This window comes from Cantharellus anzutake, assembly GCF_015039405.1.
Source record: "Cantharellus anzutake strain C23 chromosome Unknown EI90scaffold_2, whole genome shotgun sequence".
Taxonomy (NCBI): domain Eukaryota; kingdom Fungi; phylum Basidiomycota; class Agaricomycetes; order Cantharellales; family Hydnaceae; genus Cantharellus; species Cantharellus anzutake.
In genome coordinates this window covers 1,336,581-1,354,966 of record NW_024066952.1, presented here as the reverse complement: position 1 = coordinate 1,354,966, position 18,386 = coordinate 1,336,581, and the positions used below count along the sequence as shown (strand labels likewise).

At 50.2% G+C, this 18,386-nt stretch overlaps 3 protein-coding genes across 3 annotated transcripts; 2 read left to right on the top strand and 1 right to left on the bottom strand.

The window, feature by feature from the left end:
- Positions 1 to 6,703: 6,703 nt before the first annotated feature.
- Positions 6,704 to 8,160, top strand: EI90DRAFT_3285056 (uncharacterized protein; the record flags this gene model as incomplete). Its single annotated transcript, XM_039066949.1, has 3 exons — positions 6,704 to 7,197; positions 7,560 to 7,582; positions 7,615 to 8,160. 3 exons carry the CDS (start codon positions 6,704 to 6,706, stop codon positions 7,887 to 7,889), a joined length of 792 nt encoding a protein of 263 aa, XP_038923463.1. The 3' UTR covers positions 7,890 to 8,160.
- A 662-nt stretch (positions 8,161 to 8,822) lies between these two features.
- EI90DRAFT_3031070 (uncharacterized protein) lies at positions 8,823 to 12,291 on the top strand. The gene is made up of 3 exons (XM_039058286.1): positions 8,823 to 9,051; positions 9,120 to 9,158; positions 9,212 to 12,291. The coding sequence occupies exons 1-3, from the start codon at positions 8,901 to 8,903 to the stop codon at positions 12,019 to 12,021; spliced, it is 3,000 nt and encodes a 999-aa protein (XP_038923462.1). The 5' UTR covers positions 8,823 to 8,900; the 3' UTR covers positions 12,022 to 12,291.
- A 44-nt stretch (positions 12,292 to 12,335) lies between these two features.
- EI90DRAFT_3031069 (uncharacterized protein) lies at positions 12,336 to 17,129 on the bottom strand. The gene is made up of 9 exons (XM_039058285.1): positions 16,831 to 17,129; positions 15,689 to 16,777; positions 15,229 to 15,621; positions 14,723 to 15,157; positions 14,190 to 14,666; positions 13,974 to 14,085; positions 13,865 to 13,923; positions 13,464 to 13,806; positions 12,336 to 13,391 (listed from the first exon to the last, which is right to left on the bottom strand). Exons 2-9 carry the CDS (start codon positions 16,697 to 16,699, stop codon positions 12,769 to 12,771), a joined length of 3,453 nt encoding a protein of 1,150 aa, XP_038923461.1. The 5' UTR covers positions 16,700 to 16,777; positions 16,831 to 17,129; the 3' UTR covers positions 12,336 to 12,768.
- Between the last annotated feature and the right edge of the window lie 1,257 nt (positions 17,130 to 18,386).

Here is an 18,386-nt window from a genome sequence, read left to right as displayed (position 1 = left end):
TACCCACTAAAACCCCGTTGCACTTCAGCCAATTCTCAGGGAGGCTTAGTTCATTCTCTAGGGTGCCGTACCAAGTGTGTAGAACGAGCCATTCGGGGAGGGCTCTGTTGCGGTATTTCTTTATATTCGTGAGGTTCCTGTCCTGATTTAGTTTTTCGTTTATGGCGGCTTTATAGGTGTTCATGGCTTCGTTCAGTGAGATCTTTGGTTGTCCGGTCTCATCGTCGCTGAGGACTCTCTTGCATCTCAGTTTCCATATTTGCCAGGCGCATTCGGTGATGGCGATTCTGAGGAATCTGGACGCGCCGTGGTTTATAGTGCCATTACGATTTTTGATAACGGTTAGTGGGGCAGCCATTATGTGGTATATTCCCATATTAACGGGCCAGTCTATACCTTTGATTAGGCTCATGGTTTTTATGGCAGCCCAGAGTTTTGGGCCCTGGTTGTGTGGGCACTCGAAGATAATGTGGTTCATCGATTCTAGGGTGTTACACTTAACGCATTGACCTCTGTCTTCGTAGCCCGGGATTTTGCTCCAGTAGGTGCCGTCTTTGTGGGCTCCATGGACAAGTTTCCACAGGAAGTTTCTGAGGTTGGGGTTCAGATCTTTCTTGTTTTTCAGGATGGTGAGCCAAATGAGGTTGTCGTTGGGGGTGGGGCAGTTTAGGTCTCTCAGTACGTCTCTGATATGGTTCATGTTTTCTGTTGCTCTGTGGTTCTTTTTGTGGGGTTTCTTGGCTGACTCTCGGGTTATTAGTTTCGTGATAGTCGATTGGGTCAGGGTTCTTAGTCTCGCACCGTTCTGGGTGAGTGGGAGGTTGGGGGTGACTGAGCCATTGTCAGGGGTTTTCGTGGATCCCAGTGTTGCAAGTTCATCGGCATTCTCATTTCCGGCGCAGCTGTTATGGCCTTTTATCCACTCGATCGAGACGATGCCATTCCTCGTTCGGAGGGAGCTTATGGTATTTTTGATGGCTAGGGGTTGGGGAGTGCTGATGTAGTCTTGGTCCTCGGCTTTTTCGAGGTTTACGGTTAGTGCGTTCACGCACCATCTTGAGTCGGTTTTGATGTGGAGTCTGGCTCTTAGGGGCGTTGTGGTAATTGCGTGGTTTATTGCCAGTACCTCAGCGGAGTTGTTTGTCTGGGGGAAAACCCGATCTACTGGGAGGCTTGCATTGTCTGGGCACTCGGGGGCGATCCATACTCCGAAGCCCGCCTTGGCATCAGTTTCGCCGTTTCCTGTACAGGATCCGTCTGTGTATGCCACGGTATCGGTGCTTAGTTTCTTTGGGGGGGTGAGCCTGAGGGGGGGGGGTTGGTTATTCTTTTCCCGAAAAATGCGGAAGTAGTCTGACGCGTGGTCTTTTGGGTCAGGGAAGGTTTTGATAACCTTAATACTTGAGGGGCCGTTGAGGGAGTGGGATTTGATGATGGCCCTCTTGTCACCCGAGGGGGGAGGGCGGCGTATGGGAGCTGTGCGGGGGTTGTATTGGGGTTTCAGGTTTGATATCATGTTGTCGGCTAGTTGGTAGCAGGTTTCGGGGTTTTTGCAGCCGGCCATTTTGAAGTTGGTGCATGGTGGGCAGGAGCAGGATTTGTTCCATCGTCTGTGTTGTGGGTCGTCTAGGATGTTCGCTAGGATGAGGAGGTCGCCAGTGCGCTGGCAGTTGTGAGTGTTTCTGAGGCATTTCGCTGCAGGCGTATTTTCTCTTGATTTGACGTGCTCTTCTGTTCCAATATGGTACCATGCTGGGAGATCCAGCCTGATGTTCAGGGGGAGGTTGACATCGTCGAGGGCTAGGTTGTACTTGGCCCCAGTGTTGAGTATGGCTTTAATTTCGCGCGGGAGGGTTTTGCTCACATAGCGGTGTTTGTTAAAGATCTGTTGGGTAAAGACGTCGATTATTCGGGGGTCGTGGGCCTCTTGGTCGCGGGTGTGTTTTGGGAGTGAGCAAATTATTATGGCCTCGGCAGCGTCGGCAGCGGGTGGTCTGTCAGGAGATCTATCTAAGATCTTTTTCAGCTTCATAAGGTGAATCGCTTCGTTCCTTGCTTGGATATTCAAGACGTTTCTTCCCCCTTCACTAGTAGGGCTGTTCAGGGTCCTCATGCTGAGTGAGGGGAGTTGGGAGTTCCATATGAAGTTTTTTATTAGGGTGTTTAATTCCTTTTCGATTTTGGCTGGCATGCCTGGGCAGAGGTGTGGAATTGGGTCATTCCGCCGATGACCATTTGGGTGATGAGTTTTCGCCCTTCGATGGTCGGGTAGGTTTTCTGCCAGTGTTTAAGGCTTGTGTTGATTTTGGCCATAATGTCCGGCCATGGGTCGATCCCGGTAGGGCGGTTACCGCACTGGGCACCTAGATACCTTGTGGTCTGGCCGTCTTGGAGGATTGTCATGTCGATGTGGAAGGGGTTAGATGAGTTGGGGTTTAGTTTTCTGGTGTCAAGTAGGTTTTTGCGGTATGTCGCTGAGCCGACGGGGATAACCATGGATTTTCCTTGGTTGAATTTAGCTCCTGAGGCGGTACACCAGGTGTCGAGGATGTTGAATAGGTTAGTTACATCGTCGTTTTTTGAGAGGTAGACCGCGGCGTCGTCGGCAAATAGGGAGACAATGACTTTTTGTGTGAGTACTGGTGTTTTGATTTCAAGGCCTTGTATTTTACCGGATTCTCTCAGCATGGCAGATAGGGGTTCAATAGCTATGTTGAAGAGGAGGCATGACAGTGGGTCGCCTTGACGTACTCCTCGGTCTATTAAGAATTCATCACTGATTTCGCCGTTCAGGATCACTCTGGTACCGGGGTTGGAGTAGAGGGCCTTTATGGAGTTTATGGTGGGTGGTGGGATCCCGGTGGCTTCCAGTGTGCGCCAGAGGTAGTCGTGACGGATCCTGTCGTACGCTTTTTCTTGGTCTAGGGCAACTATTGCACCGTCTTGACTGATGATTTCGCACAGGTCTATCATGCGGTTGACTAGGTCAATCTGATCGTGGATGCTTCTGCCTTTTATGAAGGCAGCCTGGCATTTATTTATGAGGTTAGGGGCGATTGGCGCTATTTTGTTCATGAGTGCTGTTGTCATGATTTTGTATTCAGCATTTAGTACAGTGATTGGTCTGTAATTTTCGATTTCTCGTTTGTCTTTCTTTTTATATAAAGGGCACAGCCAGCCAGCAGTGAACTGTGGGGAGGAAACACCTCGCATTTCGATGTCACTAATTACATTATGGAGGAGTTGAACTATATCTACACGGCCATCTGCCTCTGCTGCCCATCTTTCGTGGAGTTTCTTGTAAAGTTCAGTTGGGATGCCGTTGAGGCCGGGGGCTTTACCGTTTGGGGACTGTCTTAGGGCGGTTAGGGTTTCGTTGTAGCTGATACCGGAAGCCATGGGAGCAGTTTGTGTTGCAGGTGTGGTTGTGATAGATGAGAGGCATTCGGTGATGCAGGGTTCTCTTTCTGAGGGGGGGATTAAGTTGAGGTCTCTTGATTGCACGGCGTTGTAGTGTTCTGCGGCAATCTTAGCCATTTCTGAGGAGTTGGAGGTGTAGCGGGGAGGGTCAGAGTGGGGGATTCGAAGTTCGGATATAGTGTCACGTGGCCTTTTATTTTTCCCCCACCCGCACCAGTATTTGTTTATTGATTCAGCGAAGAGGCGCTTGTTTGTATTGGCTGTGGTCTTATTATTCCTATGCCGGGTTCTTTCCACCTCCTGGATCCTTTCAGTTAGCATCATGATCTGGTATTGGGTTTCCTCTAACTGGCGCGCTGTTCGGGGGGAGCTCAGTTTCCGGACGGCTTTGTTTCTGCATTTCTCCAGACGGATAAGAGTTGAGTTTAGCTTGCCTGACTTGGTTTTGGCGAGTTTGCATGCTAACGCTATAATGGATTGGGTGAAGTGGAGGAAGCAGTCTTGAACTCCGGGGGTATTTAGTGCGGTGAGTTGGTTGGTTTTGTCCAGTGCTTCATTCCCAAGATCTTCGGCTCCTTTCAGGAATTCATGGTCGTTTACTAGGTAGTTTGGGATTGCCCATCTGCCTTTGCCAATGTGTGGTGCGCGGGGATCATGTATGTCTATTGAGATCAGCTGGTGGTCAGCCGTTGGGATGCCTGGGTTTTTGATACTCCAGGTGAGTGATTTATTTATTATTTCATTTGTGGCATAGATCCTGTCAATTCGTGACATATGAGTTCCTGTACAGTGTCCAAAGGTGTAGTTTTTTGCGGGTGCCGGGTTGGCTTGGCACCATCCGTCTTTTAGGTCGTGGAGGTAGAGGAGTTCTTTTAGGGCCACTACTGCGGCATTCGCATCTTCGTGTTGGGGGGAACGGTCAATTGCTTCTTCAACAACGTTGAAGTCACCCAGGGCAATGTCGACCTGGATGTTTTCTGTGAGTTCACCTAGTTTCTGCCAGAATGCGGCGTTCTCAGTACCTGCCCTCTAGTGTTCAGGGCATATATTGTTAATAGTGTGATCTCGTTGCCAGGTGGCCATTCGATCGTGGTGAGGATGGCTCGTCCAGGGATAAGGTTGGTCGATTCCATTGGCATCTTTTTTATGATGCTTTTATTGATGATAATTGCAATGCCGGCGGCTCTGGTGTGGGTCGGGTTGAAGGAGTGGATGATGTGGAATTCATTGTTGTACCGGTTGGCTAGTAGGTCTTCTTGGGGTGAGTCGACGTGGGTTTCTGATATGCACATCACAGCGATCTTATCCTTCTTCATTTTATTTGTGATAAGGTTCCATTTTTGTTTAGTCTGTGGACTGTTGGCTCCTCTAATGTTGAGGGCCGCAATGGAGAGGTGGCCGTTTGGGGTCGTTGGGGGTCTTCCGCCTCTTAGGCGGAGTGGTATATGTGGGGCTGGGGTTTTTGGTCCGTTTTCCGATCCCTGGTGACCATCATTGGGTTTTGATAAAACGGTATAAATTCTCTGCCCTCTGGGCACCGGGGGCTGTGGTCTATTTACCAGTTGGGTATTCACCGTGTGATTGGGCTTTGGGGGGTTGATCTTTTTACAGGCATTTTGGTGTTTCCCGATCCGATTGCCAGCCGGGGTTCGGGGTGTTTTCGGGCGTTTTGGGATCAAGCTACTGGGCTTTCCTGTCGCCCGTGGGCTCAGTAAGTGTGGGCTCAGTAGGGTGTGGGGAGGAGGGGAGGTTATGGGTTAGTTAGGGTTTTCAATTGAATCGTAGTGTTTGTGAGGGAAGTATTTACAGGACAGGGCAGAGTTACTACGTGATGTGAGCGAGGCTCTTTTGGTTATCTAATTTATTTTGCCATTTGTCCACGGTTCGGGGTGAAATCCTTTTAAGGTGCATATCAGTCAAAGTTGTATTTTGGAGGGACGAAGGAGAGGAATCGTGAGCCATATTGGGTGGGGGGACGGCCGCGTCCTCTTCCACGTTGGAAGTTTGAATAAGGCAGGTGTCGAGGGAGGGAGGGGATCGCATTGCCGTCGGTATCTGCTTCCATGTCGGCATCTTGTTTGGGGTACCGTTGATTCCAGGCAGAGTGAGAGTGGATCGGGCAGCAGTGGAATAAGTGGTCGGAGGCTTTACAGGTGTTACAGACTCTTTGTCTGTTGAAGGCGTGTCCGGCTTGGGTTCTCTCACTTACGAACGAGGCCATTTTGAAAATATGGGACCATTGGTCGTGTGCGGTTTCTCGTGCCTCTTTGAGGGTCTTGAAGGGAGGGTCTATATGCAGCTCCCACATGGTTACCGATTTGTCCGAGGTCGGTCTTCTTTTTTCCTCGGTGTTTTCGTTATATTCCTTTCCGTTGGGGGCATATCCTCTTGGGATTACTCTGACGCTGTCTACAATTTCCTTTATTTGGTCAGTTGTCATGCTTGCCTCCTCTAGGAATGTTCAGAAGGGGCTTGGTGATTTGGTGATAGTTTGTTTGACAGCGTCTTTAATGTTGTTCGCGTCCTTCAACCTGTTGCCCATTCCTACAATTGAAATCATGAAGGAGGAAGGCTTGAATCTAGTGCCGATAGCGATGAACCCAAACGTCTTGCATATCCATAAGTGTTCGCGTATGAGGAGGTCAGCGAATTGGGGGTTCAGGCCATCAATTAAGAAGCCCCACGGTTTAGCGTATTGGGGGGTTCCGCCACGTCTGAGGTCAATGGGGACAGGGGGGATAATGCTCACTTCTCCTACTTGGTGTGGGAATGCTCTTTCGAGGAAAGCTTCCATGTTGGTCTGGAAGTTGCTGGTGTTTTCTTCGCTGTGGGCGGCATCTAGGGGTAGGACTAGAATGGCACCTGCCTTTTTTAGCCAGGCTTTGGCACGGTCAGGGTTTGCTCCTTCAAGGAGGCGACCTGGGCGGAGGCCGTGTGCGTAAAAGTTGGCTAGGCCAGGGCCGAGAGGTAGCCAGTTGAGGTCATCTCTTCCGTCATCGGGTTTTTCTGCAAGTACCGGCATGAAGGTTGGGTGGTCCGTGGCAATGGGGGATCCATCACCGTCCGTGGCTGGGCTCCGGGATGGAGGGAATTCGGTGGGGTTTATATTTTTTAGGAAAGCCGCTGAGCCTCCAGACTCAAAGTCGAAGACATCGGGGGTGGGCACAAAGGAGGGTTTGAAGTTTTGGGGGGTGGTGAGGAGGGGCCTCATCGCTTTAGGGGGGAGAAAGCGGGGGGGGGCCTTTAAAGGGCCCTGGAGTCTTGCGGCGGTGGGTGATCTTGCATGTTTCCTCGTTTCATTTTCGGATGCTGGAGTAGGGTCTTGGTTTTTACCGCTTCCTTGGTAGTTCTTCCCGAAGAGGGGGCTGGGTTGGGAGGTGTCTGTATTGTCGGAGTCGGAGTCGTGGGTGATCTCCTCATCCTGGTCAGCTATAGTGACGGCGAAATTTTGTGGCACATTGGTTATGGCTGCTGCCATTTGTTCGTCCTCAGCCCTCAGCAGGGATTGGAAGGTTGTATGGAGGGGTACGGATGGCTGTTCAGACTGGGACCTTGTCAGAGGTTATGGGGTGAACAGGGGGGATATTTACCTCCATGGTTTAGCGGGGAACTTGTTGGGGGGGAGGGAACTGACACAGTTCCTGCGGAGTTACCCGTTTTATTCCCGGCTGCTAGAATGCGTCGGTATTTTCGGTTGGCGGTTAGGGGGGGGTTTGGGTTTTCCCGGATCCGGGTGGGGGGCAATTTCGGCGTGTGGGGTGGGCCGGGGTCGGGTCGGTTTGTTTAGTCATCGGGGGTCATTTACCAGTGGCGTTTTGGGGGCAAATGTTCAGAGTGTTACGGGTAGGCCTGGGGGGATAGTGGTGCCCCTTGATTCTAGCGGGGGAAAGTTGATTCTACGAGACATTAGGGTGTAGCGGGTTTCTTGCCCGGATGTTGTAGCCATGCCAGGGTGGAGATTTGGCAGCGGCGATTCTGGTTTAAATCAGCGGGCAAATTGACTACGCAATTTAGGAGTGGCCTAGGTAATGCTCATTTGGTTGTGGTATGGGTTAGTTCACACAGGTTGTACAGGTTATTGCAGCGGGATGGCAGGTGGTAATTATTTTTATTTTTATTTTTTGTTTTTCCGCACTTAGGTTGTTGGTCAGGGTTTTCGTCAGTGTGTTGTACATTGTCATAACTACCCTTGAGATCTCGTCCACTGTGGCTGGGGGGGGGAGTTTCCCGGCCCTACTCCTATCGTGGGCGCGGGGAAACTGGAGCCGGGGCTGCAGAGGTATGAGAGGGGGTGTCTCCAGAACGCTCGGGAGATCCGAAACTCGCTTTTTGGGGATACCAGGTCGAGCTTAATGGTGCAGTTTGGGTGTGTCGTGGATATGCTCTCGGAGGGGTTGTTGGGGAGTCATATGGTTGAGACGCAGATCGGCGTAGTTATAAAGGGACAGGGCGATTGGGTAAGGGGGTGAGGGAGAGCGTTTCCTGCTGGGCCATCTTGGCCAATAGTGGCCGGGGGCTGCCTGGGTAGCCGTTAGGTGACGGGCCAGGCTTCGGTTATGATCGGTGGCTAGTGGTGGGTTAGGGCGTCATTTGGGTGAGCATTAGGGAGGTGGTACTTGTGGTTTCATGGGCACTGTATTGAGGTTAGGGCTGAGGCGGGCGATTGGTAGGTTTCATAGGGCTCTAGTTTTTAATTTGATTTTGGGGGGGTCCCGGGCTCGGTTGTCTGCTCGGGCTGCGCCCTCGTCAGGGGGGAAGACAGATAGAGGTAGAACCTCCTGACTCTGCGAGTCTATAGTGGGACACCTAGTCTACGGCGCGTAGGCTGTGTGGATGTTCCCGTGAACTGTCCTAGTTCTTGCGGAACTACCCATAAACCCAATTGCCTAGGCCGCGCTCGGCGTTTTATAAGATGGCAATTGGGCGCTCATGGTCGACGGCCCTGGGCTCGGGGTCGGCGCGACGCCCGCCCTGGTGCCGCCTGAGCTTTTACCCCCTGGTCGACATTGCCGCCCCTTTTTCATTTCTCTCTCTCTTTTCTTTTCTTTTTTTTTTTTTTTTCTTTTTTTTTCACTTTCTCGTGCGTACTAGCTGTTCGCTTTGCTTTTACCTTTCTAGTTTAACGACTTCGCGGTCGTGTGAGATGGGCTTCTGTACAGCGTACAGCGAGGTATGAATTGGAGGGCGGGAAAGCGAAAATTCCCACGAATTCCTGACTCGAAGGTGACCTTGCAAGCAAGGTAGCATCGTGAAACGTATATTGTAATTTACACTGAAGAAAATATCACGAAAACAGTGGTAGATGGTCAAAAACTAGACCAAAAATGGTTTTTTACGGCCATTTACTTCCCCCCCCACGCTCTTGGGAGGGTTGTTGACATTTGTTTGCGTCCTTGCCCTCATTCTAACCACGCGTTACTCACTCTCCTTCGCGCCTCTTGCGCAAAACATTCCTTACTGCACTTTCAGGGTCCCTATCCATGATGCAACCTACATTCGTTACCTTCGTGCTCGCGTCATTCCTTCCCACCTCTATTCTCGGAGCGCCGATCTCAAACACACTGATGGTGAATGTCGAGTCAGTTGCTGCCCACCGCCCGAACGCCACTGCTACTTCCTTCTCTGATACTTGTGCGCATCATATTTCCGCATTCTATGTGATACGAATGCCACGGTACTAACAGCCGTCACTACCCAAGCATCCACATCTACTTTCTCTTCACATACATCAATTTGGAGTGAGTCTACATTGCTGTCTGTCTTCCCCAAATTGTTTCTCATCTACCATCAGCGCGTCTCACCGATTACCTGCCCACCACGTCACCCCAGCATCATCACTCCAGTCCTGTTGTCGATGTTGTAGCCACCGCTCGAGCCACGCGCACGACCGTATTCCATCACGCGAATCAAAACCGTTCTACCGCGCAGTTGAGGAAAAACCAGATTTCTCATATAGCTACCAAAGCCTCACCCAGCACTAACATTGGATCCGTCTCGTTCTATCTTCCCGCGCCCGTTCCACCTTCCATTCTCTTCTTTCCAACGAAAACCCCTAAGCTGGAGGCGAGTGCTTCTTCCGGGACTGGCCCTGACGCTCTCACGACCTCTGCAGCTGATCCTGCTGTCCGAGACTTGCCAAACCATGATTGGAAACTTCGTGTTGTTCTCGCATGTCTGGTGTCTTCAACTCTAGTTCTTCTGTCTGGAATCTTGTTCCTTGTTTTCTTTCGTCGAGTACGAGGGATATGCTTTAAAGACGTCTTTCGCAATCTCTCTGGTCCTGCGATACCTCAACGACCACTGACTCATGGCGAATGGTGTGCAGGCGAAGAGGAACACGGAAATTCGAGTGCCAATGGCCCCGGAGATACTCAACATAAGCGCCTTGAAATTTCGGATCACGGAGTTGCATCTGCAGACGGGGTTCTCCACAAAGATCAGTTCCAGCCCGGTTCTGTTTCTTGGACTCAGGACCTCTACAAAACTGGCATTCTAGAAAGGCCCTTTCCTTCGCTTGATCGAGGGAACTTTGCGATTGCGTCGCGACACAGCCCTCCCGATGTTTTGGGGATGGGTTCCGCCCAATTGATGGCTGAGGTATCAGCGGCTTTTGCTTTCTCAGAGACATTCCTCTCTTCGTCACCAGGTGCAAAATCGATGGTCAGCTCAGCGCCGCCTCCGCGAAACCCTAGTCAAGTTCAGCCGACTGCAGTCATTGAATCTGTTAGAGGCAGTATCGAGGAGCGATTCTCGTTTCTTGGTTCAGTCGAGCGCGCCTCTATTTCTGGAAGTGTACTCGACTCTATGGCTTATAGCACAAATAGTGGTCGCAGTCCCAAGTCATTCCGCACTAGATTCGACTCCCGTAAGAACTGGAAATCACCTTTTTCCTCTCCAGAACGTCCCAAATCGACAATATCTCAGATAGGTCAGGATGTAGCTGTACTGTTCTCTGGTTCTGAGGAATCTATGTTCGTTGGTGTACCATCTGCACCTCCACCGTCTTCAAATGAGATTGCATCAGCACCTAAACTTGAACAGGTTATACCGGCCCCTCCAATGCCCTTCCCAGAAGAATTACTGGCTGACACGCCTAGTCTGGCAGCGCCGCTCCCGTTTGAGCTGGCTACGTTATCCACACCTTATCATCTACGGAAGACGACTACACACCTTTCACAGACTGAATCGCAGGGATTCTCTGCCGCAATAAGACTTTCGCTTCTCTTCGATCCATCTCTGAACATACTTCCTCCCGCATCTCCTAGCTCTGACGGAGTCATGGCATCATCTGCGAACTCGACGTTGTCATGTGCAAAGGGCACCCCAAGACATAGTCTTCTGCTATCGTTACAATCCCTTCACAGCAGCGGGGCGTCACATCATATTGATACCGGTGGACTTACACAGACTCGTTCATTACCCAGCTTCGGAGATCTTCGCACTAGCTCTTCTGTCGATTCTTCCCCTGAGAAGCATTGTGCAGCTGTCTTCGCTCAGATCTCGAAGAGTTCTCTTGATCTCGAAGCAGCCATCAAAGCGTTGGAATCTGATAACGAAGGGACCCCCCCAACGACACCAAGATCTTCGCCCTCTCATAGCGTCTGTTCCCGCCTATCTCCTTTCCCTGCCCCGATTCCCGTTATCACCTTCTCTCCACCTCTGTCATTCCCGGAGGGGGAGGATGTGCCGCCATCTGATGAACCTTCAATCTTCGATATGTCCACCTGTTGTGTCTCTTCGCAAAGCTCTGAAACACATTTACTGAGTGGGGAGTCCTCATTGACAGCCGTGGAGGATTTCGCTTCTGGGTCCGATCCCACGAAACCCCCCAAAATATTGTCGGATATCCTTATGATGCCTACCGATGAATCTATCACTGCTCACTCAGCACCCAGTCTGTCTCTCTCGACGTCGGTAGGCGCCGAGTCCACACTGTCTAGCGACCCTTCTGCCGGAGAGATCCAAAGTTTCAGCGTTTCTAGGCTTTCCGAAGCTCGTGCAATTGTTGTTCGATCATCTGATGGGCGTCTTATGCAGTCTGTGATACCAGTTTTAGACCCTGAAATGGCACAGCTTGATGAGTGGATGAGAGACATCGTAAGCGAGGGAGAATCAGGGCCCGATGACGATGACGGTGGCTCCTTTGAGGGCCTGCCTGAACACACATCGGCGATTCACCTCGCACAAGCGGACCAAGCCTTCTTGATACTGGAAAATCACTGGGACTCTTGGGCACATATCAATAACTTTTCGCACCCAGACTACAGATTTTCCGAGAGCAGAGATATTGAAGAGAGCGTGTATGATGGTATCACCTATCTTCGTAACAGGGATTCTTTGTCATATGCGAACCGTATCCGGGCAGGCGAGGTTGCATTTAGAGCACTGGAACGCGAAGGTCGCTTTACTGAAGGGGAAACGCTTATCCGTCGGTTGGAGATCCTTAGAGCCCGGGCTGACCGATCCGTCCCTATGGCACCTTCTCCTCTGCGATTTGAACGTCGCGTTTCGGCCTTATCCACCGCCACGTCCGAAAAGTCCATTTACAGTCAGCGATCCGAGAATGTGGAGGGATTGGACGAGCTTCCGCATGTATATTAGTTTGGTGAGTCCCGGTCAGTTGGTGGGCGTCCTCCGATTCTTTGGCCAGGCTATTTCTTTGTAATATTTTCAATCCTCCCTGGACTTCCGTGAAGTCCCGTCCCCTATTGTTGCCTTCTATATATCTTAGACGTGTTCCTGTAATTCTCCTTGTTCCGCGATTTCGTATTCTCTTACCTAGATGTGTTTCTAGCTTTGTTTACTGTATGCTCGCCGCTTTTCGCCACTTATATGTCCTCCCCTACTTTCTGCCTATTGCACAAATTGATGACTTGACAACGATCTTTATCTGTGTGAAGAGGCCGGTACTCGGGCACAAGCAAGATATTCGATTTGGTAAGACACTGATTTGGTATCGATCATTATCCATAGTCCAGGGTAATCAAACACATGGGTGGTGAACAGTGACAAGCCGGAAGCACAAGATTTGAAGATGCAGCAAGACGAGAACGACTCAGAAGAGCAGTCCATGGGGTGGTAAAGTTACCACAAGAAAACAAAGCTGTCGAAGCTCAACTTCGACAGACGGGTGCATTCTGCGTAGGCTCGATGAGGGGGAAGACAGAAAGACGGTGGAAGCCGAGGGACGCTTCCGGAAACAAATAATTTCTTCTAAAGTACACAACTTTTTTTCGGAAGACTGGGAGGAATCTGATATGCGCGAGGTATGTGAATTGATCGTGTTTATCATGACTTGGGCAGATGAGTGTTTGCGCCATGTTGCGTTGGCGGATAAGTTACAAGTGACTACTGGGCCTGATGATCAAAGTTCAGGTTCGCGAACATGCTTTCGATGTCCTCTGCTGTATGTGGAGGACCTCCTACTCCAAGAGGATGCCTGGGCATACCACCCAAGCCAGGGGCTGGTGCATAAACAGTCGGGAATGAGGGTATCATGGCGGACGCTGGCGGACTCGGATTCGTGCCAGAGTCGGAGGGAGTGTCGGGTCGATCTGGCGTCTCAGAAATCGCCGCCGCTGAAGGAATGATTGATCCTGGTCGTTTGCGCGAAGTCGATAGTGAGGTGAGGTCAAGGCTCTGAGCCCGATTGGTCAAGGTACGAGGTTGCTTCAATTTCGCATCAAGCATAGAGTCTGATCCTCGTTTCGGGTCGTCGACAACACGGTGTATACCACGCGGGAGACCGATTCCCATGGCCGTGGGCGTAGTGCTCCAGTAATCGTTGGGTCCTGATGAGGAGGTGGTGTAGCTGGACCTGTAGTTATCCTCTTCGAGTTCTTCTTGCTCCAGTACTCCATATACCGGAGCGGAGGACTGAGAAAGGAACAGAGTCTTCACATCAGGGGTGGAAGCCGCCGCGCGAATACGACGATCCGCTAAACCATCAGGCGTTCGTGAGACTTCTGGATCTTCAGTTATTTGAAATAGGAGCGGGCATCATCAGGACACACAAGCAACAAGCCGAAAATTCGCAGACATACCCATAGGTGTCGAGAGCAGCTTACTGTTGAAATGCGGGAAAGCGTCCGTGAATGAATCAACACGTTTGTGCGAGTTAGGTGAAGGGTAAACATGTACGCGGTGATTGATCAGGAACATTTCTAGGGCTTCGCGAACAGTGGCGAGACAGTCGCTGTTGCTGCGCTGACACTTGAACTTGAAGGACGAGGGTGAGAGCCCTTGATCGTTGACCATTGGAATGACGGCGACTTGATATTCACGCTTGATATTTTCACTGAAGACAATGAAGTCCTGTGAAGTGGCAACACGCAACAAGTCCGGATGACCGGGTACGGGCATGTCGGCCTCGAAGGGAACATGATCCTGAGTAAAAATGGGAAGTTGATATCAAAAAATCCCAAAACTAATGGGGATGACATACCAAAAGCATCGCCACGGCAATATGCATCTGGCTCTCTGGCCCGAAGATATGGACGACATCTAGGGAAAATGTCGTTATTCTAACCTGTGTGAAATGCCGGAGAGCATACCGAGGCCATCTCCGGGGAAAGTGATCCTCGAGTTAGTCTTCGCTTCTATATCCCTGACAAAAATGCTCTTCTCCCCATAAAGCATGCGGTGATGGCGTCGAGGGATAGTGATCTTTTTTTCCAGATGATGAAACCATCAATCCATCAGAAGAATAAATGTCAGTCAGCAACGATCCCATTGAGCCCGAATCAAGAAAGAACAAGAAAAAGGCTCACAATTTCGGTGATGAAGTCCCTATCCTTCGGAACGATCATCTCCATCACGCTTGCTTTCAGTTGATCCAGGTTGAGTGCATTCTTCGCGGGAGTCCTTGCAAGCACGTTTTCCTCGTCGTCCAAGCTTGCCGCAACCAATTCATCAGCGCTATTGAACTTAACGTAGACACCATATTTCTTCATGATACGCTGGATAGTCTTGCCTCCAACACCAATGATGCGTTTATGGTATGCCTCTGGGACATGGAACGACATCTCTGCAGGTAACTCTTCCTGCAGGAGCCTAAGGCCGTAAATGGTGCCCGCGTCGGTACCAGCAACTTCTATAAGGAAGTTGTGCTCGTTAACGGATTCAAATTTGATCTTCACGTTCGCGGAAGACATGATCTTGTTAATTTTGCCGTTCTTCTTCCCACTGATGAATTCGCGATGTTCGTTGGAGAGTTCAAGCTGGAAGCGAATTTCATGATGGAAATTCTGAGCAAAAATATGAGCAATGATACAGAACGGACATCAAAATCAAGGAAACCTACTCGAACAATATCCAGTTCAAGCACCTTAGCGACAGCCCAAATGACCTCATGTTCGAGTCCGTGCATTTCGAAGGCATTGGACTTAAATACCACTTCCGACCCACTGGCCATACTCAACTTGTTAAGTACAAGTGAAACACTAGCAGGGTTGAGCGTGTTCTGGGGAATGAGCACGTTGAAATGAATGGGAAGCAACCAAAAGCTCGCAGTGTAGAACTGAGCAGCTAGGGCCATGACAGCTTCAATCGTGCGTTCAATGGTCAAGCGAGAGTCGCCAAAAACCGTAATCAGCGAGGCAGACGAGCCTAGAGCTGGGAAGGATATGTATGTTGCTTGGTCACGCATGATCGTTTTCAATTCGTCCACTCGGTTCATTAACATCCAATCGAGTTTTCTGGGAAGGATAGCGCAATCACGAGATATGATGGTTTTGCTCTGATGTCAACGATTAAAAATGGTATGTTGGAGTTATATATGTCGTTAAGAACGGGAACATTGCCACTTACTCGGACTTTTTGCGACGCAAGCTGGTATAACGCATCTCTTGCACGTCCTACATTGAAGAACTCTCCAGTAATCCAAATAAGGTTTGGATTGTAATCCACACTTTGGTCACCCCCGCTCCCAGGAGGTGATCCATTCCTCCCATCAGGTGATCCACCATTGGTTCGACCCATCGTCGGGTGAACCGGCTCATTGACAGAATTCGCTGCGCCCATTGAGCCAGGCGTCATAGCCCGCTGACCGCGATTTTGAGAAAAACTTTGAAGACGTATTGGGGGGAAGTAGATATTTGTGCCGGTCTCCTCCATAATTTGTTGAATTGCACGACGCTTGCGCCCCGAGATGATTCCATGGAGTTTGTAATCAATGTCGATGGAAGCAGCGTGAAGTCCAGACTTAAAATCGCAAGACGTAAAAATTGACATTAGTAAGTACCAAAGAAAGGAAAGGAACATAACCCACCAATTCATCCAGCATCACCAACAGTCGCACTCTGGCAATATCAACCGAATCTCCCACTCCAGTTACAATCAAATCACACATTTTCTCGCTCTCCAAGCCCGCGTTCCATAGATTCCCATCAGGGACATTGGCATATCCAGTGTAATCACCATAGGAACCACCATACCCGACGCCGAAATTGGCGCCCAAGCCAGAACTGGCGGTCTTCACCACCGAGATATTAGCCCTTGTCAGCGCAGCGATCTCATCCAAACGAGGAACGATTTGTGATTTAAGCTGTGTACCGGAGGATCCACTTCCCATGGCTGAAACACCATTGTGAGACGCAGTAAAGGAGTCAGGCGAAGACGAAACACTGGAAGACGTGGTAGAGCCTCCGTTTCCATGGTGGTGAATCAGCATTGAATGGTTTACTGAGAGTATGTCTGCCCTTGGAACACGAATGATGCATCGGTTGCGCACGGGGCTTTCGCGAAGTATGATTCCCCTGGCTGCGATCACGGAGGCCGGAGGACCTGAAATGAGAATGTTAAATCCTCCCGTAGTGCGCTGCGCAATATGGTCCTCGATTCGCGAAAAAGTCACCATTGTTCCAGGATGAGAAGACATAACGCGGTGGGTGAGCGTCAGAAGATGGGTATGGACTGCTTCAATTCCAGAGTTGGTTGGTTGGTGACGGTGTACAGAGGCCGAAGGGGGTGCAGGCGTATGCGAAGTTAAAATAGGCAATGACTGACTAGGTCTCCCAGCCGCAGGGAACGGCAAAGATTGATTAGAGCCATCCAAAGAAGCTTGGCTTGGGTACGACGAGGCATAAGGAGGATGAAGGCCAGTGTCGTATTCTTGGGGGTATGACAGGACAGGGCGTGATCCAGGTGCAAAACTGCTGTTCGGGAACGGCGCATTCAGCGATGGAGCGCCCAAGGGACCGAAAGAGTTTATGGCATGCCCTTGTCCTGAGGGTGGTTCGGAGAAAGGATAGATGTTGAAGGACGACGAGTAGACGTCCATTATGCTGTATTTACGAAATGTAGTAGGTTATGGTAGGATAGTGCGGGGTATTTGACACAATGCAAACGTATTCAAGGACTAGGGAGGAGATCGTGAGCGGCAGGAGCAACGGACGCGAGTAGCAACATTACCGATGACCAACTGAAAGTACACTGATAGGTACACGCCCAGTATACAATAATGACTGGCAGGAGTGTTAGTGGGAAGCAGGCAGAAAGGAAGCTAAACGTGGATTAAGCGAGCTTTCGGAAGGGGGGTTGGCGGGCTTGCGGCGGAAACTGACGAGTCGATTGTACGGCGAGGAAGCGCCGGACGAGGTATTTGAGGTGATTTTTTTCTTCCAGCGAGTCTGAGGCTGGAACAGGTATGAAGTTTTGCAGGTTATCCTCCGCGATGGGTGCAGCAAAGACGATTGTGAGAGAAGAAAGTTAGAGTGAAAGTTGTGGATAAATATTTTTAATACTGCGCTTTGTTTCGCACACCGATGGATTATTAGTCGAGTGAATTGCATCTCGGAAACTCGCAGCCATCATTTTTTATTATTTTTTATTATTATTTCTTTACCTCAGCTCACCTGCATCAAGCACAACCAAGGTTACGAGATGTTGATGTGAATCACCTAACCGGTTTATCGCTTCTGAAAGCTGCACAGCTGTGTTCAATGCGACTCATCTTCTCCAGCTTTGGTTCATTCTGCTTTGCTTGAACTAAATTAAGCGCTCGTTTAAGGGTATCAGCATCAAATTATTAGTCGACCTATTCACCGGAACCCAGAGCAGTAGCGATGGTTGCTACGTAGAACTGACCTAATGATATATCCGACAGCTGCTCTCGCGCGTCTATTGCATGCGTTGAGATGTATACAGGGAAACTGACAAAAGTTTTAGGGGCTTTGCCTCCAGTTACATAGTAATCCCCATCAAAGGATGACTTTGATGCTGCTTTCAGCGCGCGCTGAGAAATCTTCACCTGCTAGAGTACCAATCGATTGTCGTCTTCTTCATTTGGCATAAACTCTTATTATCGGGGGACCCATGACGACAAGGACGATATGACCAACTATTGTCTGGGCTGCCTTTTTGACCTAGCTTACCTTGCGGAAGTTTCAAATCCAATATTTGCGCTTATCCCATACACACGCTCGCCATCAAAGACTCAACCTATACTCATGCACTTTTTCTGATGCGGATTCATCGTGGAGACTCGGCCTTCTTGCCATCAATACAATTTGGAAATTGGGGAGCTTCACGCAAGCTGCCATCAACCGCTCGGGATCCCGTTCCTGGGAGCAACCTGGGAATCTCAGGTTGCCCGTATTTCCCGTCACATGGCGCAACTTCCATTAATACTGAATGGGCGCTTTCACCTTTTTGACAATTTGTCCGGCGGTTGGTCGCCCCCGACAAGGTTCTTGGCGTCTAATGGCACCCAGTAACTGTCGTTTCAGTGATCCTCAAATTTGGCTTTTCTCACCTCGCGGAGTGCTTCGCCCGTGATTACTTCGGGAGTGACCCGTTCCGAAGCTTCCGGCGGACCCCGCCGACATTAACACACTGTGGCCTCACTGCCAAAGTGGTCGCCATCATGCGCGGGTTTATTAGAATCCGTTCAAACCACCCTAACGTTCTTCGACAGACCCAATAGCTCTGCCCTGATCACTAGGTCACCAGAATACTGCCTCACTGTA

What these genes read in the sequence shown, in the direction of transcription:
- EI90DRAFT_3031070 (XM_039058286.1), top strand. Translation starts at nt 8,901, where the DNA reads ATGATGCAACCTACATTCGTTACCTTCGTGCTCGCGTCATTCCTTCCC. An exon ending in TACTTCCTTCTCTGATACTT is followed by an intron (nt 9,052 to 9,119) that starts GTGCGCATCATA and finishes TCACTACCCAAG; the next exon opens with CATCCACATCTACTTTCTCT. An exon ending in TTCACATACATCAATTTGGA is followed by an intron (nt 9,159 to 9,211) that starts GTGAGTCTACAT and finishes ATCTACCATCAG; the next exon opens with CGCGTCTCACCGATTACCTG.
- EI90DRAFT_3031069 (XM_039058285.1), bottom strand. Translation starts at nt 16,699, where the DNA reads ATGGACGTCTACTCGTCGTCCTTCAACATCTATCCTTTCTCCGAACCA. An exon ending in TGGTGATGCTGGATGAATTG is followed by an intron (nt 15,622 to 15,688) that starts GTGGGTTATGTT and finishes TGCGATTTTAAG; the next exon opens with TCTGGACTTCACGCTGCTTC. An exon ending in GGGACTTCATCACCGAAATT is followed by an intron (nt 14,086 to 14,189) that starts GTGAGCCTTTTT and finishes CTGGAAAAAAAG; the next exon opens with ATCACTATCCCTCGACGCCA.